Source organism: Dermochelys coriacea, chromosome 5 (assembly GCF_009764565.3).
Source record: "Dermochelys coriacea isolate rDerCor1 chromosome 5, rDerCor1.pri.v4, whole genome shotgun sequence".
NCBI lineage: Eukaryota > Metazoa > Chordata > Testudines > Dermochelyidae > Dermochelys > Dermochelys coriacea.
Window position 1 is genome coordinate 104299267 of NC_050072.1, and position 15236 is coordinate 104314502.

Here is a 15236-nt window from a genome sequence, read left to right on the forward strand (position 1 = left end):
GGGGGTGGATATTCCTGTTTGGGTATGGGCTAGCACTGCCTCTTGTTGTTCGGCCTCCACATGGGCTGGGCAACAGGTGACCACTAGGACCCTAAATCGACTGGAAGTTGATCAGGAAAAAGGTTAATGAGGCCATATTAATACCTCTGTTCTATTACTAGTGTTGCTGCTGCAGGAATAAGGGAGAGGATGCATAGGACCGAGAAATTGTACCTGTAGATGTGCTGCATAATTACAGTGGCTAAGGGACCAGTAGGAATAGTAGTAGTAGTATTCCTGCTCTTTTGAGGCCCAGGTGGCTTTCTTCAAAGCATTGACTCTTATGTAATTACATATGATTATATTATATATGCATCAAATACAGCGACTGTTAATCTTTTCGAAGGATAAAAGCAAGAAACTGAATATGTTGAAATATACTTTCATTTTAGAATAAAGGTAATTCTTAGAACAGTGTGGAGCTATTTAAGTAAAATGCATTCAAGTAAATTTTAATAGGTCTGTTTCCCCCAGTGAATCAGAAGTATATGGTGGTTTAATTGCCATTAGATTTGAATCAAAGGAAGAATACACCACTAAATACATATGTCTTCATTCCTTGCCCTCCCCTTAAAGCTCATCTTTATTATTCCTTTGTGATAATAACACACACTCAGAGCTAAATCAATCCCTCCTACAAAAAGCCTCCCAAAAAGACATAACAGATGGAGCTGGATCAAAAGAAGCTAATATTTCTTAGGAGAAGATGTCTATTGGAGAAATATACTAGGTTGTTTGCTTGGGTTTATGTTATTTGTTTTACAAAGCCATTTTGCATGCTAGCCTTCATAATTTAACTGATTCCAGTGCTTCAACTTGTCTCGTTTAGTTCCTGTTAATTTTTGTGTGTCCAGACTCAAATGTCAATTTTCCCTTTGGCTTTAAATATAGATAATACAGGAGACCCAGCCATCCAGAAGCAATCACACCTTTGAGAAATGTTACTTTGAGCAAGTTGTTTGCCTAGCTGCTTTTGGATTATTATTAAGGCTAAGATATTCTCATGGCTATTTTTAGTAAAAGTCAGGGACAGGTCATAGGCAATAAAGAAAAATTCACAGAAGCCTGTGACCTGTCCCTGACTTTTACTAAAAATATCCATGATAAAATGGGAAGGGGTTGGGCAGCTGCAGGGTGGGTGGGAACTCCGGGGCCCCCTACCATCCATTGGGGCTCAGAACTCTAGGGTCCCCCTGTTCTGCCATGGCAGCCGGAGAGCTGTGGGGGTCCCCCTGCTGCCCATGGCTGCTTGGAGCTTGGGGGCCTGTTGTCTCAGGTGACGGGGGGTACTCCGGGACTGAAGTCATGGAGGTCTTCGGAAGTCACAGATTCTGTGAGTTCCACGACTTCCGTGACAAAATCCTTGCCTTAATTATTATTCTACTTGTAGAGCATGAGATGCTTAGTGGGCTCTTGCGCTTCTTCCTCCCAGAACCCTCTTGAAGTCTGAGACAGGCATTCATGGGCAGCCCAGAGTTGGGGGAATTGAGAGTTTCACCTGACTTGAACCCTCTAAAGCAGAGGTGGGCAAACATTTTGGCCTGAGGGCCACATCTGGGTATGGAAATTGTATGGCAGGCCACGAATGCTCAAAAAACTGGGGGTTGGGATGTGGGAGAGGGTGAGGGCTCCGGCTGGGCATGTGGGCTCTAGGATGGAGCTGGGGATGAGGGGTTGGGAGTGTAGGAGGGTGCTCCAAGCTGGGACCAAGGGGTTTGGAGGGCAGGAGGGGGATTAAGGCTGGGGCAGGGGGTTGGGCACAGGAGAGGGGCAGGGGTTCAGGCTCTGGAGCTGCTTGAGGTAAATGCTGCCCTGGAAGCAGCGTCATGTCCCTTCTCCGGCTCCTATGCAGAGGTGCAGCCAGGAGGCTCTGCATGCTTGCCCATCTGCAGGTGCTGCCCCCGCAGCTCCTATTGGCAGCGGTTCCCAGCCTATGGGAGCTGCGCTGGGGAGGGGGCAGTATGGGGAGCACCCTGGCTGCCCCTACATGTAGGAGCCAGAGTGGAGACATGCCGCTGCTTCCGGGAGCTGTGCAGAGCCACCGCACGCGCGGAGCGGGGCAAATCCCCAACCCTGCTCCCCGGCTGGAGCGCCGGAGTGGGGCAAGCCCCGGACCCTGTTCCCCAGCGGGAGCTCAAGGGCCGGATTAAAACATCTGAAGGACCAGATGTGGCCCCCGGGCCGTAGTTTGCCCACCCCTGCTCTAAAATCTGCAGAAATCACAGGCTCAGCAGGCAGAGGGGGTGGAAACCAGGTAATGAGAGCCAGGTCACACTCCTTTCTTGTATTCATTTAAAGCTACAATGCTGTTATAGAGATGGTGTAAAACTTTATTGTTGTAGAGGCATGGCAATCCATTAGTTTCCAAGCACTTCACAATTGGGTGAGATCTTCCTCACTGATAGGGTCCTTCTCTTTATAAACAGAACAAACAGGACATGAAAATTGTGCCTCTGCTAGCCTGTGCATTAATCCTTGCATTAATCCTTCTATGCCCTCTGTCTGTAGCTTTGATCCCTCTTTCTTTAAGCTTTTGTAACACCCAATCTTCAGATTTAGGAGTACTTTTCTTTCTTTTGTCTTGTTTCAGAGTTTTCTTTTGAATCTACTTCTCCCTTCTATTGAACTCCAAACATGATCCGTCCAGGAAGCACTAGCCAAAAGTTGTTGCAAATACACCTCTACCCCGATATAAAGTGACCTGATATAACACGAATTCAGATACAACACAGTAAAGCAGTGCTCCGGGGGGGCGAGGCTGCGCGCTCTAGTGGATCAAAGCAAGTTTGATATAACGCGGTTTCACCTATAACACGGTAAGATTTTTTGGCTCCCGAGGACAGCGTTATATCGGGGTAGAGATGTAATTATCAGACCAGGGGAACCTTTTAGAGAGACAGAATCATAGGAGGTACTGTGTATTTTCAAAAGCTGTCTCCAGTCTCAATATCTCTTATTCTTTGCTCATTCTGTAATGTAATGTACTGTTCGTTTTATTTTTTTCTGACCTCTGATGATTTCAAAACAGCTGAAAGGGTTTGTGTTTAAAAAGTTTCCAAACTGTTTACTTGCAGAGAGATCAAGCATGGAAAATATCAGCCCAAGAGGTAAATATTTTGGAAAGTTATGAGCATCTGAAAGCTAGCTGTTAGAATGCAATTGTTTTTGCAGCTGGGACCACTGTAGTAGTTTAAAATTAAATTATTATATACAGTGTAGACGTATTTCAGAGTAGCAGCCGTGTTAGTCTGTATTCGCAAAAAGAAAAGGAGTACTTGTGGCACCTTAGAGACTAACAAATTTATTAGAGCATAAGCTTTCGTGAGCTACAGCTTACTTCATCGGATGTAGACGTAATGAGCTCTGTGTGGCTTGAAAACTTGTCTCTCTCACCAACAGAAGTTGGTCCAAAAAAAGATAAAACTAAATTATGTCATGTAAACGACCACAGTACATTTTGTAATGTATTACCTTTGCATTTTTATTGTTGACTTTTTTGTTAATTTGCAAAATTAACTCATTTGCAGCCGGTCTCCCAATTGTCAGTTTGAGGTTCTTCATTGTTTTGAATCTGGTCATAAAGGCTTGGATTTTCAAAGGAGCCCAGGAGAATTAGACAACCAAATCCCCCATTGAATTTCTCTGGCATTTGGACACTTAAATCCCTTAGAGTCCTTTGAAATTCCCAACCAAAAATATTAAATTTTTGATAATTTCATGAGTATTTCTCCTGTAGAATATTGGTGAGGTTTGTATACTGTCATGATTAATTTACCCAACTGTGGTAAATAGCAAAAAATAGCTATTTAGTGCAAAATTCTGTCAGCAGATCCACACAGGCAGATTTTTAAGAAGTGGTTAAGTGATGTCTGTCTTGTGTAGAGAGATTTGACTGCAGTGCTAGAAGATTCTGCAATACCAAAAAATGTGTGTAATTCCTTGTCTCCCAGAGTTTCTGGTGTTTGATTGGCCCAAAGGAATCTTTGTTTATCACAACATGCCATTTATTCCTCCTATTCTGATTATTCAGACTTATTTGAAGAGTGTAAATTATTCTTACTTTACTTGGAATTTCTCTGGAGGCTCCTTGAATACATAAATGCTAAAGGGAGAATATTTTTTACACACTTCCATAGCACTGTAAAAGACTGTAGCACTGAAGAACATTATGTGGATTTGTAATTGTCCCTGGAGGATTTTGATGCTATAAACAAATTATATTGGCAGTTTGTGACAAGTATCCTTTTCTCATATTTTTTACATAACACCCATTTTCCTGAGAGCAGTACTCTGACTTTTTAACATAAGTAGATCTTCATCTTAATAAGAAGTCTGTGTGTATGTATAATTATTTTAAATTGTGTATGTGTGTAAAGCATATGTTATCCCTTATAGCCGTGGTTGCCTAGCTCACCACTCCCTTTTCCAGTAGTTTGACTTTCTTCAAACTTTTTTGGGCTGAAACTTTTTAGATCTTATTTCTTCTCAGGGTTTTTTTTTGTTATTTTTTGGAAGACTTGAGCAGAAATGAGGAAAGTTGGATTAAAAAAGGCAACTTTTCACATTTAATTAAAAAAAACCAGCTCTAATTTCAAGAAGGCAGTTAACATTTGGCAGGGAGTCTGTAAGGGGATAGAGGTCACATTTAGGTTTGGTCTACTATGCTTACGACTTAGGTCAATCTAGCGACTTGGGGGTGTTTAATGTTTCACACCCCTGAGAGACACATTTAAATTGACCTAAGCCCTGATATTAGGATTGCCAACTGCCTAATTGCACAAACCCAAACACCTTTGCCCTGTTCTACCCCTTCCGTGAGGCTATGCCCCTGTCCTGCCCCTTCTCTGAAGCCCCGCCACCGCTCACTCCACCACCCTTCCCCACCCTCACTAACTTTCACCAGGCCGGGACAGAGGATTGGGGTGCAGGAAGGGGTGTGGGCTTTTTGGGAGGGAGTTTGGGTGAAGGAGGGGGGTGCAGGCTTTGGATTGGGGCAGGTGGTTGGGGTGCAGGAGAGAGCAAGGGGGGGCGGCGCTTACCTCAGGAGGCTCCCGAAAGTGACCAGCTCATCCCTCTGGCAGCAACTCCTAACTACTGCTTCTTGAGGGGGTTGATTTTATTACAGTGATGGCAAAGCTCCTTCCATCACTGTAGCAAGTGTCTACACTTCAGTGCTACAGTGGTGTAGCTGCAGCTGTGCTGTTGTAGAGCTTGTAGTGTAGACATAGTCTTAGTGTCCTGGTGAAAATCTGTTTAGGTTTGATTGAGTTACAAGGGTTAAACAAATATATAGGTTGTGCATATGCTGTAAATTTTCAGTAATAGAACTTTTAAAAGGCTACACTACAGAGAGAAGGCTGTATTGCACATTCCTGAACAGCAAATCATGGTAAGTATTAAAAACTCTTTCAAGATATGTAGTAGATACAGTATATGCTGATTGAGATGGAGTGTTTACTGCGGACAGAAACATTTAGTTGGGTCCCAGTCCTGTAGCATTCAAGTCAATGAGAGTTTTGTAAGATACATTAATGGGAGCAGGAGTAGAGGTAGATAGTTTACTGCTTGGAAGAGGCAAATTAGCTTACTGATTGCAATTGCCTTGGTATGCTACTGTTTCCTGATGCATCAGATCATGGTTAATTTAAGAAAAATAGTATATAAAGTTTCTCTCTCATACACTGTAATACTCATTACTACAAGATGCAACTCGCATATCTGAGGTTGTGGAAAAATGGCATGATATTGTAATGTATTGTATTATTTGAGAAATAATATCTGAGCAATAAATACAGTCTTAATGCTTGACCCACATTGCACAAGCAGACTGCATTTAAATCACATTAGCCCAAGCTAGTTTTAAAACTAAATCAGCAAACACCTTCTCCTCGCTGTAGATGAAGTCGCTGTTTAAGGGCAGATGTTGAGGTTCCTGTTTTCTCCCCCTCACCCGCTCTCGCTCATATACCTGTATAACTCAGGTGGTAGTTCATCATTTCACAAACCCTAATCAAAACTGTTATAGCAGTCAGTTCTGTTGTAGCTACTTGCTGTTTGCCTGTTTTGGTTTTTTTAAACAAGCGATAGTGACTGAAAGCTCTTTATCACAGGATAGTGTTTTTTTTTTTTATTTCAATACTGTATAGCTTTTGTTAAAAAAAATTTTGTGCTTATTTTAAATTCTGATGTCTGTAATTTAATCATCTAGATGCCACACTGAAAGGCACAGTACAAATTAATAAACCCTTTGGTTACTTTACTAAGAGCAGATAGTTTTGTGATTCAGATGACTACTCATATATAGTGAAATCATGCACAAAAGATGACAAATTACCATATTGTGTAGCATAACAGGAGAATCAACATGTCAAAAAATACAAGCTTTGACTGAACTTCAGGTAGGGCCTACCGATGGCTGGGTTTGTATCAACAGCTCTCTGGCTTGGATCAGAGTGTAAAGTTTGTGCAATAACCAGTGTACGTACCTCTTAAAGAAAGCTCCAAGCACTTTGTCACACTTCACTAATTTAAATAGGGATAAAGTGTTCTCCAGATTTCCTAATATAGAGGTTTAGTTTGGCAGACCAACAGTTTGTTCTATAAGGTTGTTATAGAGGAGTTGTGGAAACAAGGTAGGAGGGCATGGTCACTAATCACTAGACATATTCCTGCTCAGATGCAGGAATACACTCCCAACAGTTATGACTCCAAATTCCCCCTGCTCTAATACCGTTAGGATTCAGCTGTGAAACAAACTGCCTTTTCCCATCCCTTCTTAAACATATCTGAAAATGAAGTTGGTTTCTCCCAGAATGTACAGGGAAGACGTCTCTCCTTTCATTTTGTTTGTACAAGCTTGTAAAGATATTTTTATGGAAGCTTAGATTTTTCTTTTGCACCCATGATCCTGTGACTTTAGAGATTGAAAAGTCTGCAACCGATTGTCAGCGCAGAAGAGTTCTGACTCCTATTTAATACATGGCCTGATGAAGATGTTGCTTTAGTTCTGTTTTTTAATAAGCTCTAGATTTGATTATCTTTAAAAAAAAAAAAAAAAAGTGTAATAATCATCTGCTCTTTACCAGTTTTTCCTTGTCTTAGTGAGACTACCTCTGGCCCTCCCTTCAAAGAAACTGATATGGCTGGATAGGCAGGACCTTGGATATTTCATGGTTGAATACTACTACTGTTTCCATTTTGGTTTCTCCCAAGATTTGAGATCTAGGAAGAAGCCTGTTTCATCTCATCTCTGAGTAAGAAGTGAAAGAAGTTTGCAAACTTTAAAATATATATAGCTGCAGTATAGAAAAACTGCATGGCATGAAATTTAGAGAAATTCCCTGCACACAGACAACTCTTGCTTCACAAGAATTTACAGGTGCTGTAATATATATTTAATTGATTTTAGTGTGAGTACTTTTCAGGCTTGTGCACCCAGTATTATTAGAGAGACATTTGTTACATAAAACTGATGTGATATTTACTTCTAACTTCTGTCATATAACTAAGTCCAAATTTAGCAAATCCTAATATTAATAACAATGTTTTCACAGTTAAAAGAAAAAAACATGTTATGTTTGTTTCTCTTTAAACATTCTGCTGCAGTACTTTAAACCCAAGATTGCAATTTTATTGATTTTTATAGTTTAATTGTGAAAACCTTTCTATTAATGAGTTTTATTGAACTTTTTATTTTGCCAAACCTAAATTTTGGGCTGTCAGTTGCTAAATATTTATTTTAGATGTAAGCTAAAAAGATGTTGCAGGATTTCACTACAGGAATATATTGAGATAGAAAAACAGAATATCTGATCTTAGCTATTTCCTTTTGTTATCTATATAGCCAGGACTGGATTTGGTAACAATGTACGAATGTACTCAACTTTGCATACTTTATGCACTGTAAATGGAACAACAACAACTTTAAGCAACAGTAACATTGTCTATTATAACAGCTAAATGAAATTTGTGGTGCAAATCTTAAATGGTCTTCTATCATTGTATTGCTATTTTTGCCTGATTTAAGCGTATAGAGTTCCTAGGAGGCAATATAACTCATGCAATTGATTACAGCTCTGAGAAGTTAACTATTTTAGTGGATTCAGTGTATGTATGTGCCTTGATGGTAGCTGTCAGTATACATTTCTAAGATGAAATAACTTTACTGTCTGTTTCTGCTATGAATACTTTTGCATTACATACCCATACATAGTGGGTAATATATATATTAGAATTATATTTGCTTTAAGTGCTATGTACCCCATGTTTTTACAGTCTCTAAAACTTTCATTTGCTGTTTCAGAATGTTTTCTTTCTGTTGCTTCATATTAGGGGACTTTAAGCTGGACCTTCTCTCTCCCTTGTTTGTGAAACTTTATTTTTTATCCACAAATGAGTAGACTTCCTGATTCTCTTGACCACTATAATTATAGTAATATGCCTTTTTATATTTCCAGGTTGCTGCCTGAAAATTCTCTCATCAAAAGGAGTTACCTGCATATTAAGACCCAGTTATTTAAACATGGTCTTAACTTTAATCACATGAGTAGTTCTGTTTTCAGGGGAACTACTTACGTGACTGAATGCTTTTCTGGATTGGCCAAAGTGCACAACACCTTTGCAGGATCAAGCTCTAAGTGATTGTTATATCAAGGTAAAAGGCATCCAACTCGTATCTGCTTTGCAGGATAGGTAGGAGAAATGTAATTGAGTTGAAAAGCATACATTTCTTGGCAGTGAGAATGGAGAAAACACCTCTTGGATTTAAGGAAACTTTCAGTAGGGGTGTTGTCTAACATGATAATGAGCATATCCATATTTTTATACCATTCATACAATGTTCATTATTGTGCTGGTTTAATGGGTTGGGTATAACCTCACTAAAACAGTAGCAGTAAAAGCCAAAACATGGGCCATGTCTGGTCAAAACAAAGGCATGTCCAAGGCCACTCAGGAGTTTGAATTATGTGGGCAGGGGCACAGCTGGTCATTGTCTGCGTGAAGGTGTTTGTGTGTGCCAGAGACACAGAAGCAGACAGAAGGCCAAGCAGACAGTAACAGAAATGCTGGTAAAAAGGCCTTGAGAGAAAGCTAAGAGAGCTTTCTAGCCACACAGTGCTGGCTGGAAAGGCAAGTTTGGAGCAGTGAGCAAAGAAACTCTCTCCTGCTGTTTGATTCTTACTATGTTAAGGGAAACAGGACTTTATGTATAATCTTTGTAAATAAAGAAGATTACATCCAAGAAATAGCTGACTCCATCTAATGATTTCTCCTCCTAACTGAAACAACCTGAGACACTCTGAATTTGGCTAACCACTGGGTCAAAAGCGGGTAATATTATTTAATACAGGAAATGCTTTTTTGCTGTAGGCAAAAGGGAATCTGTTTCCTCTATACACAATTAATACATTCTGTTTAGAATTAAAGCTGAGTTAGAAACTGAAAACAACTGAAGCGTTCCAGAAAATAGACTCTTGGCTCTCTAATTTTAAATCAATTTCTAGAAATGGGGTGTACTGCTTGTAGATATATTTGGTGCAACAGTAAAGTAGGTAGAGGCTGTGACAGGTCAAGTAATCTCGAAATCAAGGATTAGAACAGGTAAAAAAAAGAATACTTTCTATTTTGTTGTGTTTTGGAGAGGGAGAATTGCATTATTGTGTTCGGACTCTAATCATCATGATGCAATAGTTTAGTATAAAAATACAGATAAATATATCTTACTTACAACAACCTGTTTTTGTTAAATATAGCCAGTGCATGAGTTGTTTTTATGGAAATTTCATCCTACTGAAAATTTGGAACGTTTTTAACATGCTGGTTTTGAGCTAATGAAAGAGTCTCTCTCGCCTGTCCACCCACCCAATCAGTTTAATGACTTTCATAACCTTGTTGTGAATGTTTGCATCCCGGAAGGGCATTCTCTGTGTGGGCAGTGTTTGCTACATGGTTCTGAGCTTGTGGTAAACATCTCTACTCCCCAAGAGTGTGGACCTGCAAGGGTAGTACACTCAAATAACATTTACAGTGGTAAATGCCTTTCTCTTCTAGAAGTTTGCCACAAATTTGTGTCAGTTTTTTGTTTGTTTGTTGCTGCTCCAATAGTGAATGAATATATCTGTGCAATGAACAGTTTAGGCTTTCTAGCTTGTTACCTCTGAAGTGACCCATCAGAAACACAAACTAAAAGTATAGTAAATAGGGTAAATAACGACAGTATCTTCTGTTGTTGTTACTTCAAGCTTTTCAATCTATTCTAGAGCATAATAAACCTGCATTGAGGTCAACTTTGATTTCATTAAAGAAATGTAGGGCAATTTGTAGGTTGTCACAATATTTGTTGGAATATTAGGTCCAAATTTGGAGATTTCCCTTTGGCCTTTGATCAACAGCATTGTTTTGATTCAATAGCATATAACTGTCTAAATATAAATATTTTCCTATCGTACCTGTCATTTGATGATGATGAAATTACAGTTTTATAACCTAGTTATAACTATAGTTTATAAAATAACATAATTTTATATTCTAACTTAATTTTGATTGCCTTGTGTGAAATGCATTATCCTGCGTACAGTTCGCTGGCAGGATGGGATGGTGTAGCACAATTGGCCGAAATATAATGGACCCATTAATTATTAACAACTGTTATGTAACTTTGTTTATGTAAGGTTTATGTAACTATTAGACCTTTTTGGTAGAGATTCCAGTTATATCAAAGTCAGTCTGAAACTTTATTATTTGTGCCACATAGTTCTGCTGTCAAGGCAAAGATCAGTAGGCAAAAAGGCAATCTTGTCTTGTGCTTTTTTTATGCAGCTCAAGCAATTGAAGTTTTTCCAGGCTGCACTGACTTGGCTTTAAGTCTGTTGTAAATGGCATGTATTTGCGATATAAATATTTAGTCTGAAACTGATGCTGGTATAGGGGCAAAATTCAAACTTGTATCCAAAAGCTCTTTTCCATAAACATATATTGACTAGCATTTAGTATATTCCTATCCTTTAATTCTTTATTAATTGAATCCTGTATCAGCATTTCCATTTTCCCCGGGATATATGTCAGTCTAACCAGCAATCTAACTCCACTCCCAAGGGGTTCGTAATGCCGAAGTTCGACTTTAACTACCAACTTCCAATCCAGTGACCATAAAGCTGCTTTATCTGTCCATAATGAGGTCCAAAATAGAGTTTCCTTGTGTTGGGTATAGTATTTTCTGTGTTAGAAAGTTATCAACTATAATTTTTAGAAACTCTAATGATGTTTTACTACTGGTGGCATGAAACTTCCAGCATATGTGCCCCAAATTGAAGTCCCCACAACAACACAATTTCCACACATTTTAAGCAGGTGTCTAAGGAGTTCTCATCCTGTGTTCTGGTTTGATTCAGTGGTCCCTAACAGAACCCCATCCTGCGCTTTGTTGGTTAGCACGTTCATCCATATGCTACTCTGGAGGGCATTCTGTGCCAAAACATTAACAATTCTGCATATTTTATTTGTCAAATAAATGTGGAGGCTCCAGCATGGCATTGGGGAGCACAGGCCACTGGCTGCACAGAAGTGGGAGATCACAGTGAAGCTTCCCCCGCCCCAGGGACACAGACTTAGCTGTGAGGTTGCACCCAACCCTGACACAGTGCAAGGACTGACCCTGCCCCTCAATGCCAGATATGGACAGGGAGATTCAACAAGGCAGGATCCAAGTGTGGAGTGTCTCAGTGTGTGTGTGTGTGGGGGGGAGATCCAGGTGTGAGCTGAGAGGGTTCTGTATGGGGCAATCTGGATGCACAGGGGCTTCTTGGTGGGGGTTCTGGGTGCAGTGGTAATTGGACTCTGCAAGGGGTCCAGGTGAAGGTGGTTAGAGTTCTGGGTGTGGGGAGCTCAGTGTGGAGGTCCATATGCTGGGGGAGTAAGGCTCAGTGAGGTGGGAATCCAGGTGCAGCTTGTTGGGACTTGTAGGGTGGGGTCCGGGTGCGGGTGGCTCATTGGGGTGGTGCAGGGGGACTGGGGAGTTCTGGGTGTGTGGGGATGTGAGGCTCGGCAGGAGATCTGGGCATGAGGGGGTCTGGATGCACGAGGATTGGGCGGATGGGGGAGCAGCTCCCTGTATAGTGATCCCTTCCCCTGCAGCTGAGGAGCGATGGGCGCAGGAAGTGTGGCGGGTGGGGGTGCAGTTTTCAGAGCTTCCTATAGCTGGGGGAGGAATCTGGGCGTGGGTCTGACCTGGCCCTGGATGCTTTGCAGGAGAGGAGGAAGTCCCGTCTTCCCCAACCCAGCCGGGAGTAGCAGCTGAGCCTAGCGCAGGGAAGGAACCACCAGCCAGGTCTTGCCCAGTCCTGTCCCCTGCCCCAGAGTGATTTACCTCTCTGCCAGCTGCCCTGGGCACCCAAAACATACTTCAGGGGTGGGGAGGGGGATTGTATGACCGCTCTTGTGGCTTCCCTTTACTTACCCATCAGAAAGTCATTTTTCTGCGGGGAAGCAAAGAAATTTGCATGGGTCATAAACTCTGTGTATGCACAGTGGCGTAGAATTCCCCCAGGAAATATTCAAGATCCTATGGTTCTGTTGTTGAAAGATAATCCATCTCTGATGGCAAAAATCAGTTCAGTGCCCTTTCATTTAAATCTGAGCAACATTAAGTTCAGTGGTGCATGGTGTCTGAAGTCTTGTTTACTCTTGTCTGAGTGATAAAAGGTTTAGAAAACCTGACCTATGAGGTTTCAGAGTGGTAGCCGTGTTAGTCTGTATCAGCAAAAACAATGAGGAGTCCTTGTGGCACTTTAGAGACGAACAAATTTATTTGGGTATTAGCTTTCGTGGGCTAGAACCCCCTTCATCAGATGCATGGAGTGGAAAAAATGGGCCACTCTCATTACCATTACAAAAGTGATTTTTTCCTCCCTTGGTGTCCTACTGTTAATTGAATTGTCTCGTTAGACTGACCTCCCACTTGGTAAGGCAACTCCCATCCTTTCATGTGCTGTGTATACCTGCTACTGTCTTTTCCACTCCATGCATCCGATGAAGTGGGTTCTAGCCCACGAAAGCTTATGCCCAAATAAATTTGTTAATCTCTAAGGTGCCACAAGGACTCCTCATTGTTTTTGCTGACCTATGAGGAAAGGTTAAATGTTTAGTCTTGAGAAAAGAAGACTGAGGGGGAACCTAATAACAGTCTTCAAATATGCTAAGAGGCTGTTATAAAGAGGATAGTGATCAATTGTTCTCCATGTTCACTGAAGTTATGACAAGGCGTAATGGGTTTAATCTGTGGAAGATTTAGGTTAGATTTTAGGAAAAACTTCGTAACTCTAAGTAGTTAAACTCTGGAATAGGCTTTCAAGGGAGGCTGTGGAATCCCCATCGTTGGAGGTTTTTAAATAACAGCTTGGACAAACATCTGTCAGGGATGGTCTAGGTTTACTTGGTTCTTGTCACAGTATAGGAAGCTGGACTCGATGACTTCAAGTCCAACATTTCTATGCTTCTATAAACCCAGGTTGCCTAATCCCTGGGAGCTTTTTCTGCATGTGATGACGTATTTGTAAACCCACACGTGTTTACAAATACAGTGAAAATTAAAATCATATCAGTAGGTATTTTGTACCTTTTCACTTGTACCATGTTTTTTTGTGGTTAGTTTGTTCACAGAAAAATACATACAGTAGAAACCTATAATTCACAAACCGAAGAAATATCTCAAAAAGCCATACAGGATTGCCAAATTTATCACAAAGATTGAAGAGCAGAGTGCTGGAGGTAAATTATCATATTACTAAATTTGGTTACTAAAAATCTGTGTTTTACTAGAAAATTTATGGTAATTAGATCATATTTCATAATGTAAGTGACTCTTGTGGACAGTGCCTAATATTCATGAATGTTCGAATATGAAATATTTTGCAAATGAATGTGTGTTCAGTGTTAATGGGCTTATATTGTGCCAAGGAAATAGCCGTTTTTGTAAAGTCAGACAACCTTTGTATTGAGGGATGGATTGTATAATTGATTTTAGGAGCCTATCCCAGGGGTTCTCAAACTGGGGATCGTGACCCCTCAGGAGGGCACAAGATTATTATGTGGAGGTTGCGAGCTGTGAGCCTCCACCCCAAACCCGCTTTTATTTAAAAAACAGAACAAGCTGCACCCTTATTTATCCTCTAACAAAACTGTTACAGCAGACCATGGTCAAAAGGCTCATCTACTGTAATTCTCTCTTAGCAGTGCTTTCCCTATACTTTCGGCTTGCTTTGAATGTAGGTTTTAGTAGAGGGAAATCATGCTTCATCAATATACTAGAATTCTTTGAGGGGGTCACCAAGCGTGTGGACCAAGGGGATCCAGTGGATATAGTGTACTTAGATTTTCAGAAAGCATTTGACAAGGTCCCTCACCAAAGGCTCTTAACCAAAGTTATCTGCCATGGGATAAGAGGGAAGGTGCTCTCATGGATTGTTAACTGGTTAAAAGATAGGAAACAAAGGGTAGGTATAAATCCTCTGTTTTCAGAATGGAGAGAGGTAAATCATAGTGTCCCCGAGAGGTCTGTTCTGGGCCCAGTCCTATTCAACATATTCATAAATGATCTGGAAAAAGGGGTAAACAGTGAGGTGGCAAAATTTGCAGATGATACAAAATTACTAAAGATAGTTAAGACCCAGGCAAACTGTGAAAAGCTACAAAAGGATCTTTTGGAACTGGGTGACTGGGCAACGAAATGGCAGATGAAATTCAATGTTGATAAATTCAAAGTAATGCACATTGGAAAGCATAATCCCAACTATACATATACAATGATGAGGTCTAAATTAGCTGTTACCACTCAAGAAAGAGATCTTGGAGTCATTGTGGATAGTTCTCTGAAAACATCCACTCAATGTGCAGTGGCAGTCAGAAAAGCGAACAGAATGCTGGGAATAATTAAGAAAGGGATAGATAATAGGACAGAAAATATCATGTTGCCTCTCTATAAATCTGTGGTACGCCCACATCTTGAATACTGTGTGCAAATGTGATTGCCCCATCTCAAAAAAGATACATTAGAATTGGAAAAGGTTCAGAAAAGGGGAACAAAAACGATTAAGGGTACAGAATGGCTGCCATATGAGGAGAGATTAATAAATAACTGGGGCTTTTCAGCTTGGAAAAGAGATTGCTACGGGGAGATACGATTGAGGTTAATCATGACAGGT

At 40.7% G+C, this 15236-nt stretch overlaps 1 protein-coding gene and 1 long non-coding RNA gene across 4 annotated transcripts in view; both read left to right on the forward strand.

The window, feature by feature from the left end:
• JAK2 (Janus kinase 2) overlaps nt 1-15236 on the forward strand; it is a 160557-nt gene that overhangs the window by 15602 nt on the left and 129719 nt on the right. Inside the window, exon 1 of one of the 3 annotated variants that reach the window (XM_043515094.1) lies at nt 7100-7417. The exons of the other annotated variants lie outside the window; for them this stretch is intronic. Coding sequence (XP_043371029.1) covers nt 7360-7417 — 58 coding nt within the window. The 5' untranslated portion in view covers nt 7100-7359. Of the gene's footprint in view, nt 1-7099; nt 7418-15236 lie in introns of those variants that run through there. 3 annotated transcript variants of the gene reach the window in all.
• Nucleotides 1469-4987, forward strand: LOC122460362. The gene is made up of 4 exons (XR_006281623.1): nt 1469-1562; nt 2630-2702; nt 3068-3260; nt 3391-4987. It is a non-coding gene; the product is annotated as an uncharacterized LOC122460362 (long non-coding RNA).